The sequence below is a fragment of the Capsicum annuum genome, chromosome 10, assembly GCF_002878395.1.
Source record: "Capsicum annuum cultivar UCD-10X-F1 chromosome 10, UCD10Xv1.1, whole genome shotgun sequence".
Classification (NCBI taxonomy): Eukaryota; Viridiplantae; Streptophyta; class Magnoliopsida; order Solanales; family Solanaceae; genus Capsicum; species Capsicum annuum.
Genome location: NC_061120.1, coordinates 194935419 through 194953842, shown reverse-complemented (window position 1 = coordinate 194953842; position 18424 = coordinate 194935419). Strand labels below are relative to the sequence as shown.

The window sequence follows — 18424 nt, the reverse complement described above, 5'->3', positions numbered from 1 at the left end:
CACCCTATTACTAACCCTATTAACCTTCACTACCTCCTAAGATCTTCATTCACTAAGATACCTACTCCATTCCTATGCTTCTCAATACCTGAGTACCATAGCTTGAACCCATCCACATCCCTAGCCTTAGAACCTACCCACTTGGTTTCCTAGACACACGCAATATTGATCCTTCTCCTCCTAAGGATCTTTACCAGCTCTATCGACTTACCCTGAAGGGTCCTTATGTTCCACAACCCTACCCTTAACCTATCATCTCTCAAAACCCCTCCCCTAATACTTCGTCCACCGTCTTTCCACCTAGACCCACCACCGAACCCCGACCCCACCCTCAAATTCCCAGCACATGACCCTATTCTATCATTTACCACCATATCCACTACTCAACACAGGATAAAATAAAAAAAGATACAAAAAATCGCATAACAGTAAACGGTACACGCAAAGCACAAAATACCACTAAAATTCAAAAACAACAGAATTAAGCACCAAAGTAACGGACAGATTAACCCACACAAATTCCAGACAGTGAAAATACCAAAAATAACGTGCCTAAAATAAAGTTCAAGGTTAGACTTCACCGAGATATGTAGAGGTGGGTCGCCGAAATCACATCACCTGGGAAATTCACTGAAAGATCGCCGAGTCAAATCTGGTCAGTGTTCTGGGTCCGCCACCATCACCATCGGCGACCGTCAGGTTGGTTCGCCAGAGCTGTCACCACTGAAATTTGCTTCTCTCTCGTCTCCCCCCTTTTTCCTCCGATTCTGTTATACCACCAGTGTTGCATCCTCTATTACCATCGCCGAAGTAGGAAACGGCGAATACCCATACTGCCAGCAAAAAAAAGTTGTTGGTAAAGGGAAAAGAGATAGAAAGAGGAGAGAGAAGGACCAAGAAAGAGAAGGGAAGAGATAGAGACGGAGTAGTAAACTTACCTTTCATTGGGGATGTTACGCCATCGGCGTCTGCTTCACCAGTGCCGGCCCAGTCACGTCAACAGTAACATTGAAATGGGATGTTACAGGGAAATTTAGTAGAGGTACTTAACCGCAAAAAAAAAACTAACAACTCCTCACATGAAAAAAAAATCTTAACCAAATACCAGAAAAAAGCTCCGCAACTCAAAACCCAAAAATTCCAAATCTGAATATTCAAAAGATACAGAAAAAATACTTTTTGGGAGATCTGCAGATAAGCACACACAAAATAAATTGCAAAAATAAAAGTAAAAGAACAGATCTGAAAATTCAAAGCTTAATATGATATATTTTTTGATAAAAAAGAAATATTTATAGGGTTTATGCAAGAGATTATATTAATTAAAGAATTCAAATCAAGAAATCTAAGAATGACTAAGGGAAAAAAATTTCCTCAATTTATTTATTTATTTATCTGTTTTGGTTTCACAGGTAAGTATGGAGGGGCAGTATGATTAGTTGTTTTCTTTTCATTTTTGAATATATAATTTAATAATTGAAAATAATAATAATTTTTAAAAATTTAACAGAAAAATAACTTAGGTTTTTTCGGTACTTGTATTGGAGCCGCCGACTAATTTGAATATGCACTTGGTAGAGCCTATTGGGAGGTAGCGCTCCAAGAATTTTTAAATACTAACGCTCAAAATCGAGACAACCTAGATATCCTATATCATTTTGCCTTGTGGAAACTTGATAAGTTGGTTTTTCTTTTATTTTTGAATATATAATTAATACTTGACAAAATAATAATTCTGAAAAATTGAAAGAGAAAACCTAGTTTTTTTACGGTACTTGTATTAGATATTTGTGTTGTTTGGAGATTTTTGGGGATAACACTGCTCCCTACCAAGAATTTTTCATATACAAGGCTTAGAATCAAGAAAAAGTAGCCTAAAATTTTTCGGTGCCTGCATTGGAGTCCGCCGACTAATTCAAATTTGCGGTAGTTTAGAGCTCATTTGGAATTTTCAACCAAAAATTTTTTCATATCCAAGAACCAGAATCGACATAACCAAATATTTACAATATAATACTCTCAAACTTCTCAATATTAATAGTCTAATTTATTTTGATTTTTTAGCCTATTATAGTAATTAGTTATTAATACCCTTATAACATTCAATTTTGAAATTTTATATAATTATTATCAATAAAAATTACTTAGAAGCTTGTTTTTTGAAAATTCTAAACATGAAGTTTAAAATTTCAAGAGATGTTCATACTTCATTAGCTAAGTATTTTCTCTATTTGCAGAGTATGGCCATGCAACACACGTTGGTGTGCTTTCAACTCACGTGAAAAGAAAAATAGCGACAAAGTCCAGTTCTGATTTGATTAAAATCCCACAATTCATATTGTTGGGATTCTTGTGCTCACAAGAAAAGAAAGAACAAAGACAGAGTTGTTATTCCAGTTGGTACAAAAATTTGTATATTTCAACCCAAACTTCAATACTAAGTTCTAGAACAACTTTCAAGAACTACAATGAAGTTACAACAGCTTCAAACACAAGTCCAAATGAATAATCAAATGGACTATCAAAATGAAGTGTTTATCAACTTTAAGAAAGAGGATGAAGCCGAAAATTGTAGAATCAAGTCCATCGAATGCATGGTGTGTCCTTAAGGAATTTTTTCCCCTAAAATACCCAAGGTTATGGAATCTTTCCTCCAAGGATAAAATGAGTCTCTTTTTAAAAATTTGAGGTCTTTCTAAAAATAGCGGTACCTCAAATTTTCAAAAACTTCAAATACACTCAATGATTTGATGATCACACTAGAGTTTTTAGAAGATGAAGATCATTTTTCAACTCAAAAAATTTTCTTTATATGAGAAAAAATTTAGGTATTTATAGTCATCGAGGTGTTGCTTCATGAAGAGAAGCAATGGTTCAGAAAGGTGCACCCTTCGTAAAGGTGCAACTCTTTAAAAAATGTGTAACTCTTTGAAAAATTCACAACCATTGAAAAGGTTGTTGTTGACACCTAATTTTTGCCCTCCACAACTACGTTTAATCTTGAGTTTCTTCGATTTTCAAATAAAATCACAACAATTATTTTTTCCAAATAAATGCATTTTAAAATATGTATTTGGGCTAAATTTGTTATTTAAGTGATAATTATATATTTTTGTATTTACATATATGAGATTGTATAAACGATGTCATTTAAATGAATATTTTCATCAATATTGAATTTTAATTAAGAATAATCTTTGAAAATAAATGTAATGATCAAAATCTTGATTTAATTATAACTTATTCTCAAAACTAATTTATTTGGATAAATATGTGCTTGATTTTATCGAATCAAGAAGCTTGGGATAAAGTGAGACATTAATTTTTATCGAATTTTGGTTTAATATGGCCAATCTATTAAATTTGGCTATAATTAAAATCAAATTGACCTTAATTGCAATGCAAATTGGCTAATTGATTTTTGATTTGGCTAAAATTTAAACGGATTCAGCTAATTCTTAATTCAATTGGGGTTATCTATTAAATAACCCCAATCTTGAACCAATTAATTTAATCCCATTAATAGGCCCAATAGACCAGACCCCCAACATTGACCCAACTCAATTAATAACCCCCAACCCAATCCAATTAACCAATACCCAGCCCACCTTTTGTTTCCTTCTTCAATCACAGCACACACCTATAACAATAGGATAAGAACAAATCGCAAACAACAGCAACATAACCCTCAACATCATCAACGATTCAAAAACCAAAAACATCAATAACACCAAAAATTTCTACATTGATAGCTTTCAACATCAATGTTTTCACCCAACAACGACTATCTCAGCCACCCAAAGACCCGATCCAAACACATCACCATGCGAACAACATCTCTAACCCGATTTCAATCCCAACCAGCTTCAACCCAACCTCAATCTGATGCTCGCGTGCATCACGCGCATCCCACGTGGATTTTATGAAAATAAAGGATGAGAAGCTTTTAGAAAATTGCTTAGTTGGCTCGTCCAACATTCAAATTTGCGAATTTTGGGATAATGGTACGAATCTAGTACATATTTGGCAATTTTTCATTGGGTCTGGGGGAGAATTCATTTTTCCCCAATGCTATTGGTCCACCAAACCCAAATTGGTGCGAATTGAGGACAAAAACGAAGCTGGAGGGGGATCGAATTTCAAAATTCCAAAATATCTTATTTTTCAAATTTCAAAAATCAACCCCAATTGGTCTTCTATATAAAGGCCCTTGGGGTCACTATTTTGGGGGGTTTTTTCTTCTCATCTGGGTCTTTTTCTTCTCGTCTGGAAGGGATCAAAAAATTCTGAGGTTTGGAAATTGGAGGTGTAGAGATTTTGGGTCCAAAAAGAAAGAGGGAGAGAAATGTTTTAGGGAGAAAATAGGAAATTCTAGGGTTTGGGAAATTGTTTCGAGAAATTAGGGTGATTTTTTTTTTAGTTCTATCTTTCTCTTTCGGGAGCCAAAGAATTCTAGAGTCCAAAATTGGGGTTCGAAAATTTTGTTGGGTCTTGAAAACAATTTTTTTTTTGTGAAAATCTTCTCATCCACTTTTTCTCTTTGGAAGCTGGTCGATCAACTGGAAATTCCAGAGTCGACAACATCATCTCCCAATGGTAATGGTTCTGCTGATAGCTTGGGTTCCTGTTTTGCTGCCCTGCAATAGGTAATACCTCCTCCTTTTCTTTTCTTCACAATTTTTCTCATCATCTCTATAGTCTTAGTGGTATTTTGATATTGTTGTGTGTTGGGTCTATGTGTTGTAGAAGGCCTCAGAGGCTGTAGGATTTTGATGCGATAACGTGAAAAAAAATTGTATTGTTGCGATATCTCACTGCCTGTCTCAGTCGTTCTATTGTTGCGTTCAATTTTTCTGCTAAAGTTCTGTATGAATTATTTGAACATAATCTTGTGTCTGGTTTAGTTTTGTTTATGATATTTATTTGAATATAAAAATTTCATTGGATCTCTCTGTTGTCTGTTTGAATATGGTCATCCATACGTTGTAGTGTTAGCAAAATTCTCACTGTTTGTTTACACCCTCTCATATATGACTAAAAAAGGTGATTAATACAGACCATTGACTCACAAAATTGCACTCTTTGATTATTGTTCTACAATCTTTCTGATTGATAGTACTATATAAAGGTTCTTGAACTATGTGCTTCAAAGTGGTTATGTGATCGTTCTTACCCAAGTAATTTTTTGGCTAAGCATGGCTTATACACCATTCATGTTCATATAAGCTAAGGCATAAGCCATACTTTGGCTTAAGGTTTAGATTTTTCTTTTAACAAAATGGTGTTTTTTTTCTGGCTATTGTACTAAGTTCCTCATAGGTTTCAATTAATGTATTAACAATTTTATTTATGAAAAGAGTAAGTAATGTTTGTGTTGTTTCTTATTTTTGAGCCTTCATGACCCCGAGAGCATCTACTTATGAGTAAAGTTCAGATTTTTAGACAGTTCTATCTGCAGATAACTTTATTCAGCCAGAAACTTTGTGCAAATCTCTTTATCTATAGAAATAATGCTCATGTTTGATCATTACCTGATTTGCCGTGTCGTCCCAATTCTATACAAATATGCTAAAACTAAATGTCATCATTTAGAATTGGTTTTCTCTGTAAGTAGTTCTTTTGAGTTAAGGTTAAGATTTTATTTAGGAGTTTGTTCATTCCATCTGTTGTGAATGTTATCTCTAATAAATTTGTGGAGTTTTCTGTGTAATCGATTGAAGCTAAAACTACACCTTTCTTGACCTAATATGGTAGAAGTGGTGATGCATTTTGTCATTATAGTTCCCAATTTTGGTGCTTCATGGATCTTTGAATGATATTTAGATATTTTATTTAGTTAAGTATGGCTTAAGCTAAGGCGTCAAATGTAAAGGATTTGACTATATTCTACTTTATCAACTGGAATTTAGACAAAATAAGGGATAGGTTATTTTTCTAATGTTCATAGGGGGAACAAATGTTTGTCTTGGCTGATTAAAGTTAATTGTCGCGGCTCTTCTTGGACTCTCTTTAAATTGGTAGCGTGAGAAGTATTTTAATCAAAATAAAGTTTCTTTGAATTTTCCATTGATGTCTCTTTATGTGCGTTTGATACATGTTTCTTTGTTATCGTCCTTGCTTATTTTAACACAGTATTAATTCTTTATACTTCATTGTTTTCTTTGCATGAACCTACTTGGGAGTCCAAATGGACTCTTTCCCTTTGCATTTCATAACGGGTCATTGAGGCCCGTCGCATTGAGTCAAGCCCGAGATAAGGCCGAAGTAGACAATCTCATAGTGTACGGATGCAAGGAGTTCAAGGAAGAAGTACGAATTAAAGTCCCGTAGTCGAAGCGGCTAAGAGACTTAGAAGTCTTCTTTATTTGCTTAGTTATTTATCGTTGTCTTTATGTATTCCTTTCTTTATTGTCTTATTTCTTTATTTATTTGGGCCACGAATCCAAAGTTATATTTAATACAGGTGAATCAAGACTTGAGCCAAAGGCTCAAAAACTAGAATAGGATAGGGCCGACGGTTTGGGCCCAAAAGCCTAAATCACTATTTCTCCCTTTTCCCCTTTTCCTTTTGTTTACTTGTTTAGTACTTATTGCGAACCTAGCTCAATCCCTAACTAAGTCGCTAAAAAATTGATTTTGCAAAAACTTTTTCCTTAATCAACTATTTTTTTTCAACAAATTGATTTTCCAAAGTTAATCAAAAGAATGTTTTCAAATAGATCGGATAACCGCAAGTTAGCGGACGTTTTAGGTGCCTAACAACTACCTAAAATGTTAATAAGAACCGCTTATCTAGAATCTCTGACTTAAAATTTTTTTTCTATTTTGAATCGTTTAAAGTATTTATAAAGGTTTCTTAATTCCTTTTCAAAATTAAGGGCGACTCTCTTTCAAAAGTCAAAATTTCTCCGCAAAATAGAAATGACGACTCTGCTGGGGATTTTTAACTAGGTTCTAACCAAATGTTTGATTTCGTCTTTTGATTGACTGTTTATGTGTTTATGTGTTTTGATTCTTTAGAATTTAAATATCGCATCTTATGGCATATTCCTATATTATTTAAACTGTTTTGGGGTTTCGTGGGTATCCCGGCCCCTATTGATCAATTCCAAAATTGTGTTGGAAATACAAACAGTTTATTAGCACGTGAGTCGTCTGATGACTATTTGTATTTTCAAACTTAAGTAGTCCACTTGAGAACCAGTGTTCAAACCCACTCTAGACACCGAGGATAGAACGAAACCAAAACCCTATTTTAGGTATGAGCCAAGGATGATCCAATACCCGAGTGGGGTATTGGGCCCATAGAAAACCTGCCCTACGTCTATTGACCCCGAGTCAATCACAGATGGATCATACTTATGTGTTGGAGAAATATATGCTTGTCTAAATTCAATCCATTACCCTTTGGGGGTCGGGGAAAGGCTTATCTTTGTCTTCTTTTATGTAGATATGGCTCTATCTCATTCATGTGAAAAGTCCAAGATGGTTACCAAACCTGACGATTACCTAAAATTGTGGTAGGATTACATGGGTCCAGATGAGACAAAAATATTTAGGACACACATCGGGCACCTACCTTCGTTGATCAAAATGGACGCTTGGACTGAAATTATCCACGTGCTTATGACTTTTTAGGATGATCAGAATATGGTGTTTCGCTTCGGGGATGTGGAATTGACTCCTACCATCAAAGAAGTGTTAATTTGCTATGAGAGTATTGAAATATGTTTCAAGAGAAAGGAAAAACCTGATAAGAACATTTTAGTTCCTGCCTGTGGGACCGCCAAACAATCAAAGAGGCATTTTTAACTGACGACGACACCTGGCTAGGGGAACGTGATGGAGCAAATATCACTTTTCAGGAGTTGTATCATCGGTTTGGAAGATTCAATGCCTTCCACAAATTTGGACATAAATTTGAGTCTGAAGCAAAATGGAAGGAGATGAGAGCCTTTGCATTTGCGGTAGGTCTACTCGGAACCATGGTGTTCCCACAGGAAGAAAATGGCACAATTCATCCAAGGGTTGTTAGGGTAGCTCATGCGCTTTTCTTTGGAGTAGATTACAATTCTACCAAGGTATTCCACAATTTAGCTCCTATGATTGTCGCCGACATATATCGAGCCTTGGGAAGGTGTCAAGTCGAAAATCGTTTCTTTCAAGGTTGTAACCTAATATTACAATGGTGGATGATGAAGAATTTGGTAAAGGATTCGAGAACGGTACAACCTGATCATAAAACAAGGGTGGATATGCTAGCTTCGCATGACATGTGGTTGTTTCTACACAGGTTCAAAAGGGAAGCATGTCACGAATTTTGGTTTAAGACTTTTGGGGAATTAAGAGATGACGATGTGCAATGGTCCATTAACTCTCTTCGTTCAGGGAAATACACCATTCGAGGGGGCAAGTGGCCTTTCCTAATGCTTCCCGGTCTCAGGGGGACCCGGCCCTACAATCCTGGTAGAGTTCTTAGGCAATTCGAGATCAAGTAGGAGGCACCACAAATAGATTCCATGCTTAGGTTTTTCACCGAATACGATGAAAGTGAGTCTCTACTCAAAGATGGCATGATAAATGGATAGAGAAGAAGAAGGTGGATGGAAGTGACTTTCCGTATAGAGCATGACCCTGAAGTCAGCGACACTTACGAGGAGAGGTTGAAAAAGAGTTTTGCCGGAGCATTGATTTCGGGATCAAATGTGCCCACTCAGGTTGTGGATGTAGAATTCGAGCATCAAATTCGGCTTCACAAGCTACAAGATGAGTTCCAGAAAAGTGAAATCGTGCACCGATAGATGCACATGGAGGACGCTTTGACCATACGTATGTTAAGGGAAGAGTTGAAAAGATCTAGGCAAGACTCTGATGATTCCAGGCAATGCCTAATCAATTTGGATGATAGCATGTCTTCCCAACTCGATAGCATAGGGAAAATGACTTACGACTGCAAGGCACAGTTATGCAGGAGTCATATTATCATCAATTGGTATCAAATAGCACATGAGGTAAACAAGGAAAAGGAGGCAAAAGCGGACGAAGGAGCCTCCAGTAGCTAATCTTTCTATTCTCCCCTACACAGGAACTTATCTTCTTTCATGTTATTTTCCCTTTTCCCTAAAGATTGTATCCCTATTTCGATATCTTTTGTAGGCATTTATGCCCTTTTTCTATCTATATGAGTTGGGGGTTAATGGATTGACTTTGAGGAAGCACATATTTTCTTCAAAAAATCGTTAGGCCTGAACCTTGGCTCAAAAAGGGTCACCCCAACTAGGATACACGTCATTATAATGTTTTATGTAATATAACTATTTTATGTGCTTATGTGCATTTGTTGAGATCAAAGGCAAGTTTATCCACTATGTCCTATGGATGAATTTGACTATGACTCGAACAACTCTATGTGGTTATTTCCTGTCAAATATTTTGCATTACTTATCACATACGGAAACTAACATATTTACCTTTGAGTTGTTTTACTTTGCAGATAATAGAAATTACTCTGTGTTGATATAAGCTAGCAGAACATCCCTACTTCACCCGATCGAAAGCGCACAAAATCCCATCCACTGACCATCATCCAGAAATGACAGGAAGTAACAAAGAGAGCGCACTGACTATCCGGGACAATGTGATAGTGGAATAGAATGAAATGATTGCGGAACTTGCAAGAAAGTTAAAAATGCTTCAGGAGGAAGTAAATCGCACTTGAAATTTGGCTAACTTGGCCATCACCATCAATGCCCCCACTCCAGACGGACACAGGACTCCACTCCAAATCTCTCCCCTCAGCACCCCTATTCTCGAGGATCAGCCAACTAACGTATCATCCAGCTCCGCTCCTCCATTTGTCCAAAATAATGTCTACCATCCACAAAATCCGTCTGTAACCCCATAGAACCCACCTTCAAATCCATTCCCAAATCCTCAAAAAACATTCTCAAATCAACAAAATGCATTTCTAAATCAGCAAGATTCACTCCCGAATCTACAAAATACGTCAAACCTACCTTCGAATCCACCAAATTCATATCCAAATCCGCAAAATCCTTCTCCGCTAAACTACTTACAAAGTCCACAGAACCTTTCCGATTCCCAAAACATCCTCCTCACTTACCAACCAAGTTCTTTCCATCTACAAAATCAGGCCTCCCTTCCAAATCCCTCTTAAGCCATCATATCACCTAATATCTATGAACCCCTTCCTAACCCCGAGATGGGCCATTACGAGAAGAAGGAGAAAGAATGGAGGGCCCAGCATCAAAGGAATTTACTAGCTATGAAGGAGGAGATCATGAGGATCAAAGAGTCTCATGGAGCCAAGGACCACGACGGTTTGGGGTATGACGATTTATGTGTTCACCCGAGATAGGGAAAAATGAGGCGCTATTGATGCGCCTATTTAGTCGAAGTTTGAATGGTGAAGCCTTAAAGTGGTTCATGTCTCAGGAAACGAAAAAGTTGACTAGTTGGAAAACATTGGCCAAGGGTTTCCTTGACTGGTTCGCAGTCAACATCGAAATAGTCCTTGACCGGTATTTACTAGATTGGATCAGACAAAAGAGCGTTGAGAGTTTTCAAGACTATGTTTTTCGTTGGAGGAAAGAAGCTGCCAAAGTGCAACCCTCATGTCCCAGGAGGAAATGGTATCCGTGTTCTCTCGCGCTCAAGAAGGAGAATATTATACCAGGATGGTGTCCGCTGTCAGAGCAACCTTTGTGGATTTGGTAAAAATAGAAGAATCATTGGAAGAAGGTATTCGGACAGGGAAAATTGCCAAAACTCTGACATCGTCTGGAACTGCCATGTTTTCTAAGAAGAAGAAGAAAGAGGTAGGTATGGTTTCTGCTAATTCTGTTACAAAATCAAAACGGCGATCAACTCTAGAAATATTTTATCTTCCCCACCGTCACCTAACTTTCCGCACGCGTTCTACGCCCACCCCCAATACCAAACCCCACTGCCAAATATCCAATACTCATACCAAGCTCTACAGCCAAACATTTTTCCCCAATGCCCAGTTCCACCTCCAAATTATCAGTCTCATTTCCAAACCACTCCTCTAAATAATCGAACAAATTTCCAAATGCCTCCAAATTATCACCAAGTACCCCCTCCTACAAACCTAAGCCATTATAACCCCCAATGTCCAAACTACAAAAATAAACCTCCCCGTAACTTCACCACACTAGCTGAAAGTCGTACCCAATAGTTTGAAAGATTGAGGAATGCCGGTCATTTGTAACCAATACAGTCAAAGAGAGTCAATCCCAACTCTTGATTTTTTAATGCAAGTCAACATTATGCCTATCATTCGGGGGCAGCAGGGCACAGTACATAGGATTGTGTCCACTTAAAACACAAGATCCAGGATTTAATCGATCAAAAGGTCATCACGCTCAAGGAACCTACTCCAAATGTTAGCAGTAATTCACTGCCCAACCATGGGGGATCTACAGTTAACATGATTGAGACAGAGGGCGAATGGGCATCTGGCAAAACCATTACCCAGGTGAACTCTGAAAAGCGCAAAAGAGTGAAAAAGGTAGGAAAGATAGAGAAGGCTATGGCTGCCTTAAGTATCAACGAGAAAACCCCATTTATAGTGATGACAGCCCCGACTCAAGTGTACGCTCCCCCACCAAGAAATAAATTTATTGTGCAAATCATTGCTGCCCAAGGGATGACGCGATCGGGATGATGTTACATCCCTGAGGAATTGACCAACAAAAAAGATTCATAGAAACGGCCAATCACTGAAGGAAAGGCTGAGGAATTTTAGAGGTGTATGCAACCAAGGGATTACTCAATTGTCAAATAGTTGGAGAAAATGACAACCCAAATCTCTGTCTTGGCGCTATTAATGAGTTCACAATACCATCGACAAGCTTTATCAAAGGTCTTGGAGGAAGCGTATGTTCCCACAGGAACGAGTGTTGAGAACCTGGCTGCGATGATAGGGAACATTATGGGGAATCATCACATATCATTCAGTGATGAAGAATTGTCATTTGAAGGGGCGATGCACAACAAAGCCATACATGTCACCATCATTTTTCGAGATTAGGCAATTAATCAAGTATTAATAGATGACGAATCTAGTGTAAATATTTGTCCCCTCTCTACGTTGGTTCAAATGGGCTATGATCTGGGGAAAATTCATCAAAGCCATGTAAATGTGAGATTATTCGATGGAGGGTAGAGAGATACCATAGGAGAGATTGATTTGCATATCCAAATGGGGCCTGCTGAGATCAAAACTATAGTTTCATGTTATGGATATTCATCCTAGCTACAACCTGCTCTTGGGAAGACCATGGATACACGGTGCAAAGGCAGTTTCATCACCCCTTCATCAATTATTGAAGTTCATTTGGGAAGATCATGAAGTAGTCATCCAAGGAGAAGGAAGTTGAGCGGACCGTCCCAACAATTATGTGCCGGTAATTGAAGATGTTCCAAAAGTTAGCAGCTACTATATAGTGGAAATTGTAAATACTGCAGACAGAGATTCAACACCCAAAATACCAATGCCTCCTGTCTAAAAAATGATTGAAATAGTGAAGTTAAGAAATAGGTTCGAGCCTGGTCGAGGCTTAGGCAAGAATTTGCAAGGAATTATTAAGCCAATTGCAATCCCAGAGAGAGGCTCTAAGTACGGGTTTGGATATTAGTCTGCCAAGAGATATAAGGTTGAGGATGATCTAGAGAAGAGTTTGTTTAGGCCATTGCCACTCCTGTTCCAGTAATTTCCTATACGAAAAGTACCCGATGATGATGGTCTTGGGGATGGGATAGGAGATTTGTTTGAAGGATGCAATGCTGTATCAGAAAATCTCCCAAAGTCCATCAGGGTAAAGCAGATTGCGCCAGGGAAAGCCTTGCAAAACTGGACCTCCACTCCACTTATAGTTCGTCGCCCGTCGTGGTAGATGGAAGGGCAATTACTAATAGTTTTGAAATCGGTGATGATCTGGAGGAGGCCCCGCGATCCACCTTTTATATCTCAAAACTTTTTTTTCATATCTTGCTGATTTCAAAAAGGCAGGGACTTGTATTTGTGCAAGTCCCGAGCCATGGTTTTGTAATTATCTCTCAAATTTCAATGAAAAGGCCTTCATTTATTTGGAAAACTATATTATTTATAAAACGCTCCTAGTTATATGTTTTGTTATTATTTTATTATCATCTAACTTAGTTTGTTTGTCCATTACAGTAATAGTAGCTTAAAACCTGCCAATGTCGTATCATGTCAAAGCTTGAACGAACAAAATAAAGGGAAAAATGATGATTGAACGGATGATGACGAGGAACGATTAGTTGAAGATATGGAGAAATTTGAGAATCGCGAAAAACCTAATCTGGAGGAAATTGAAATAGTCAACTTGGGAGATCATGAGGAAATTAAAGAGACAAGTGTCAGTATCCACCCGGCGGCACCACAAAGGGAAGAGATCATCCACCTGTTATGGGAATACATTGATGTGTTTACTTGGTCCTATGAGGATATGTAGGGGTTGAGCACCAGTAATGTGTCACACAAATTGCCGATAAATTCTGAGTTTGATCCAGTCAAACAAAAAATGCGGAAGTTCAAGCCAGATTTGAGTCTAAAGATCAAGGAAGAAGTGACAAAACAGATCCAGTCTAAGGTTGTCGAGATCACAAAATATCCGACGTGGTTGGCCAACATCGTCCCTGTGCTGAAGAAGGATGGCAAGATTCAAATTTGTGTTGACTAAAGAGACTTGAACAGAGCCAGTCCTAAAGATAATTTTCCGTTGCCCAACATCCACATTCTCATCGATAACTGCGCAAAACATGAAATGCAGTCATTCGTTGATTGTTTTGTTGGGTATCATCAGATATTGATGGATGAAGAAGATGTAAAAAAAATGGCTTTTATTACGCCCTGGGGCATTTATCATTACAGGATAATGCCGTTTGGTTTTAAGAATGCGGGTGCAACATGTATGAGGGCTATGATGACTATTTTCCATGATATGATCCATAAAGAGATTGAGGTGTACGTGGATGATATAATTATCAAATCCCATAAGAGTTCGAATTATCTGACTCATCTGGAGAAATTCTTCAAAATATTAAGAAGGTACAGTTTGAAGTTAAATCCTGCTAAGTGTACTTTTGGTGTGCCATCTGGAAAGTTGTTGGGGTTCATAGTTAGCAGAAGAGGGATCGAGCTAGACCCATCCAAAATCAAGACAATTCAAGACTTGCCACCGCCAAGGACCAAGAAGGAAGTTATGAGTTTCATAGGTCGTTTGAATTACATTAGCAGATTCATTGCTCAATCAACAGTCATATGTGAGCCAATTCTGAAGATGTTGAAGAAAAATGCACTGAATGAGTGTACAGAAGAATGTCAGAGAGCTTTTGACCGCTTCAAAGAATACATGTCCGCACCACCAGTTTTGGTCCCTCCAAGAGAAGGAATTCCATTATTGCTTTACCTGTCATTCTCAAAAAATGCTTTTGGATGCGTCCTTGGGCAACATGATGAGACCGGTATGAAAGAGAAGGTCATTTACTACTTGAGTAAAAATTTCACACCATATGAAGCCCATTACACTCTTGTAGAAAGGACATGTTGTGCTTTGACTTAGACAACACAAAAGTTAAGGCATTATCTATCGTCCTACACAACATACCTCATCTCGAGAATGGATCCATTAAAGTACATATTCCAGAAGGCCATGCCTACGGGGAAGCTAGCCAAGTGACAAATGTTGCTGAGTGAGTTTGACATTGTGTATGTAACCCAAAAAGCAGTCAAGGGGCAAACCTTAGCAGATCATTTGGCAGAGAATTTAGTCGATGAAGAATATAAGCCACTTCGAACTTACTTTCCAGATGAGGAAGTCTTGTTCATAGGAGAAGACATTACAGAGATTTACCCTAGATGAAGCTATTTCTTGATGGGGCAGTCAACTTCAAAGGTTCAAGAATCGGAGCAGTTTTGGTGTTAGAAACGGGCCAGTATTATCCGGTAACTACTAAGTTACGTTTCCCATGCACCAATAACATGGCTGAATATAAGGCTTGCATCCTGGGTCTCAGATTGGCACTTGATATGGGTGTTCGTGAATTGTTAGTCATCGGAGATTCAGATATGCTGATTCACTAAGTACGAGGGGAATGGGAGGTAAAAAATACCAAGATTACTTCTTATGTCGAGCTCGTGCAAGAATTATGCCAAAGATTCAAGGATGTTGATTTTAGACATATCCCATGGATACAAAATGAGTTTACTGATGCTTTGGCCACAATATCTTCCATGATTCAGCACCCGAATCAGAGTTACATTGATCCTTTGGAAATAAGCTTGAAAGAGCAACCCGCGTATTGCATACACGTGGAAGAGGAGCCTGATGGAAACCACTGGTACTATGACATTAAAAGGTATTTGGAATCTGGAATATATACTGAAGAGGCTAGTAACAACCAAAAAAAGACAATCCGGCGTTTGGCAAAGAATTACTTTTCAAGTGGGGAAATTCTTTTTAGGAGGACTCCTGATTTGGGATTCCTAGGATGCGTCGATGCTGAAGAAGCCAATAAATTGATAAAAGACGTACACACTGGAGTTTGTGGGCCCCACATAAATGGGTTTGTCCTTGCCAGAAAGATCCTGAGAACCAGTTACTTTTGGATGACTATGGAAAATGATTGTGGAAAGTATGCACAAAAATGTCCAAAATGTCAGATACACGGAGATTTGATTCGAAGGCCTCCACATGAGCTTCAGGCAATAAGTTCACCTTGGCTCTTCGTAGCTTGGGGCATGGATGTTATCGGACCAATAGATCCATCGGCATCGAATGGACATAGATTTATTTTAGTCGCCATTGATTATTTCACTAAGTGGGTTGAAGCTGCTTCATACAAAGCCGTCACTAAGAAAGCGATTGCAAATTTCATCAGGAATAACTTGATTTGTCGATTCAGAGTGCCGGAATCAATCATTACGGATAATGGGGCAAACTTAAATAGTCACTTGATGAGTGAAATTCATGATCAGTTTAAAATCGTGCATCGCAATTCGACTGCATACCATCCCCAAATGAATGAAGCTGTGGAAGCGGCCAATAAGAATATCAAGAAGATCTTGAGAAAGATGGTCAAAAATGATAGATCATGGTATGAGATATGACCTTACGCTTTGCTAGGGTATCGCACAACAGTTCGAACTTCCACCGGGGCTACCCCTTATTTACTTGTCTATGGGAGTGAAGCTGTGATACCTGCTGAAGTTGAAATACCTTCTCTAAGGATTATTCAGGAAGCTGGGCTGAGTAACGAAGATTGGGCCCGCGCTCGCCATGAGCAACTCATGTTAATTGTTGAGAAGAGAATGGTCGTTGTATGCCATGGTCAGCTGTATCAACATAGGATGGTTCGTGCTTTTAACAAAAAGGTGAGAGCTCGAACATTTGAAGTGGGGCAACTGCTTCTCAAGCGAATATTCCCTCACCAAGAGGAATACAAGGGCAAATTCGCTCCAAACTGGCAAAGTCCATACGTAGTTCACAAAGTACTATCTGGAGGAGCTCTGATTTTGTCTGAGATGGATGGTACAGAGTGGACCAAAACAATCAATTCTGATGCGATAAAGAGATATTATGTTTGAACGATGTTCTAGTTTTTATGTTTTCTTAGTTTACTTATAATCACCTTTGTAGTAATATTGTTTTCTAGTGTGTAAATGCCTACAATCTCTTTCCTTTTATCTACGAACTACGTTTGACCTGAATTCCCAAGAATGGGATACGTAGGCGGCCTATGTCGGCTTTGGTCAACCCCTTAGGAAAACTTATCCTTTCTTTTTATGTACGAACTATGTTTGACCTGAATTCCCAAGAAAGGGATACGTAGGCGGCCTATGTCGGCTTCGGTCAACCCATTAATTTCTTTTGTATATCCCTAGTGTAGGCCTGAACTACATTTGACCTGATTCCTGCTTCAACGAGATACATAGGCGCCCCAACGGCTCGGTCATATAACCCCAGGAAAGGAAAACTTAGGCAGAATTTTTGAGAAGGAATCTCAAAAATTCACAAGAGAAGATCGACATCCAACAAAAAGAATGAAGATTAGCAAAGACTTTACATCCAATCGGATTGGTATCATCTCAAACAACTTTAAACTGGGGCAGAAATTTTGAGGAAGACCTCAAAATTTCCACTGAATGTCGGAACATATTCCAAATTTCCTAGCACCAGAAGTTAAAGCTTTAGAAGCCACCATCTGTAACAAAGTCCGAGTAGACTCAATTTTGGCTATGATAGAACTACTTCAAGAAACCCTCCAACAATGATCATGTGTTTCGAAAACCATCCATCGAATATAGTCAAAACCATAAGCAAGACGTTCATTGAGCTAATACATGACATGACTGGCAGAGATTTTCTAAAGTTTTACAGATGTTTTTGAAATTATTTTCAAAAATTTAAGACTATTTTCAAAATCATTCATTTAGTACTTCTCTAGACATCATTTGGGATAGAGTGTCAGGGTGGAAGTCCCGATATGGTGGAATGCCCAAGAGATGGAAAGAAGAAAATCAAGGATCGAAGGAGGTCAACACGGAGTAATTTCATTCAAACTAATCATTTTTCTGTGGATGCAGAGTTAATATACAAAATGAGCGTCTCTTTCAAAAATCCCCGAGCAAAATGGGAGCCACAACAGAGAATTAATACCCAAGAACGGTATTTTAGAGTATCCCTAAAAATAGGTTTAATGCCTATTTATTGAGGACCTTTTGATTTGTCCATCTCATTTCTCGAGATCGTAGGCGAGAAACAAAAGCTCTTTGTCTTCTTTACACATCGTATTTAGAAGTTACCTAAAAATAGTCGCTAGTAAAAGCGACTTTGTGTCTACTAATCGCCTACCTTGAGTACAGGTACATGTAGAAAGTAGGACGCTGACAAATAAAATTAGGAAAATTACACATCATAGACGCAAGGCATTGCCTCAAGGGCTATTGTATATCATCGCCATAATGGCTATTGCATATCATCGCCACAATGGCTATTGCATATCATCGCCACAAGGGCTATTGCATATCATCGCCACAATGGCTATTGCATATCATCACCACAATGGCTATTGCATATCATCGCCATAATGGCTATTGCATATCATCGCCACAATGGCTATTGCATATCATCGCCACAATGGCTACTGCATATCATTGCCACAATGGCTACTGCATATCATCACCACAATGGCTATTGCATATCATCGCCACTAGGGCTATTGCATATCATCGCCACAATGGCTATTGCAAATCATAGCCACAAGGGCTATTTCATATCAGCGCCACAATAGCTATTGTATATCATCGCCACAATGGCTATTGTATATCATCGCCACAATGGCTATTGCATATCAT

General features: G+C 38.3%; 1 protein-coding gene across 1 annotated transcript in view; it reads left to right on the top strand.

The window, feature by feature from the left end:
- Positions 1–15682: 15682 nt before the first annotated feature.
- Positions 15683–18424, top strand: part of LOC124887859 — a 15013-nt gene continuing 12271 nt past the window's right edge. Inside the window, exons 1-3 of the mRNA XM_047397778.1 lie at positions 15683–16028; positions 16194–16598; positions 17654–17745. Coding sequence (XP_047253734.1) covers positions 15683–16028; positions 16194–16598; positions 17654–17745 — 843 coding nt within the window. The remainder of the gene's footprint in view (positions 16029–16193; positions 16599–17653; positions 17746–18424) is intronic.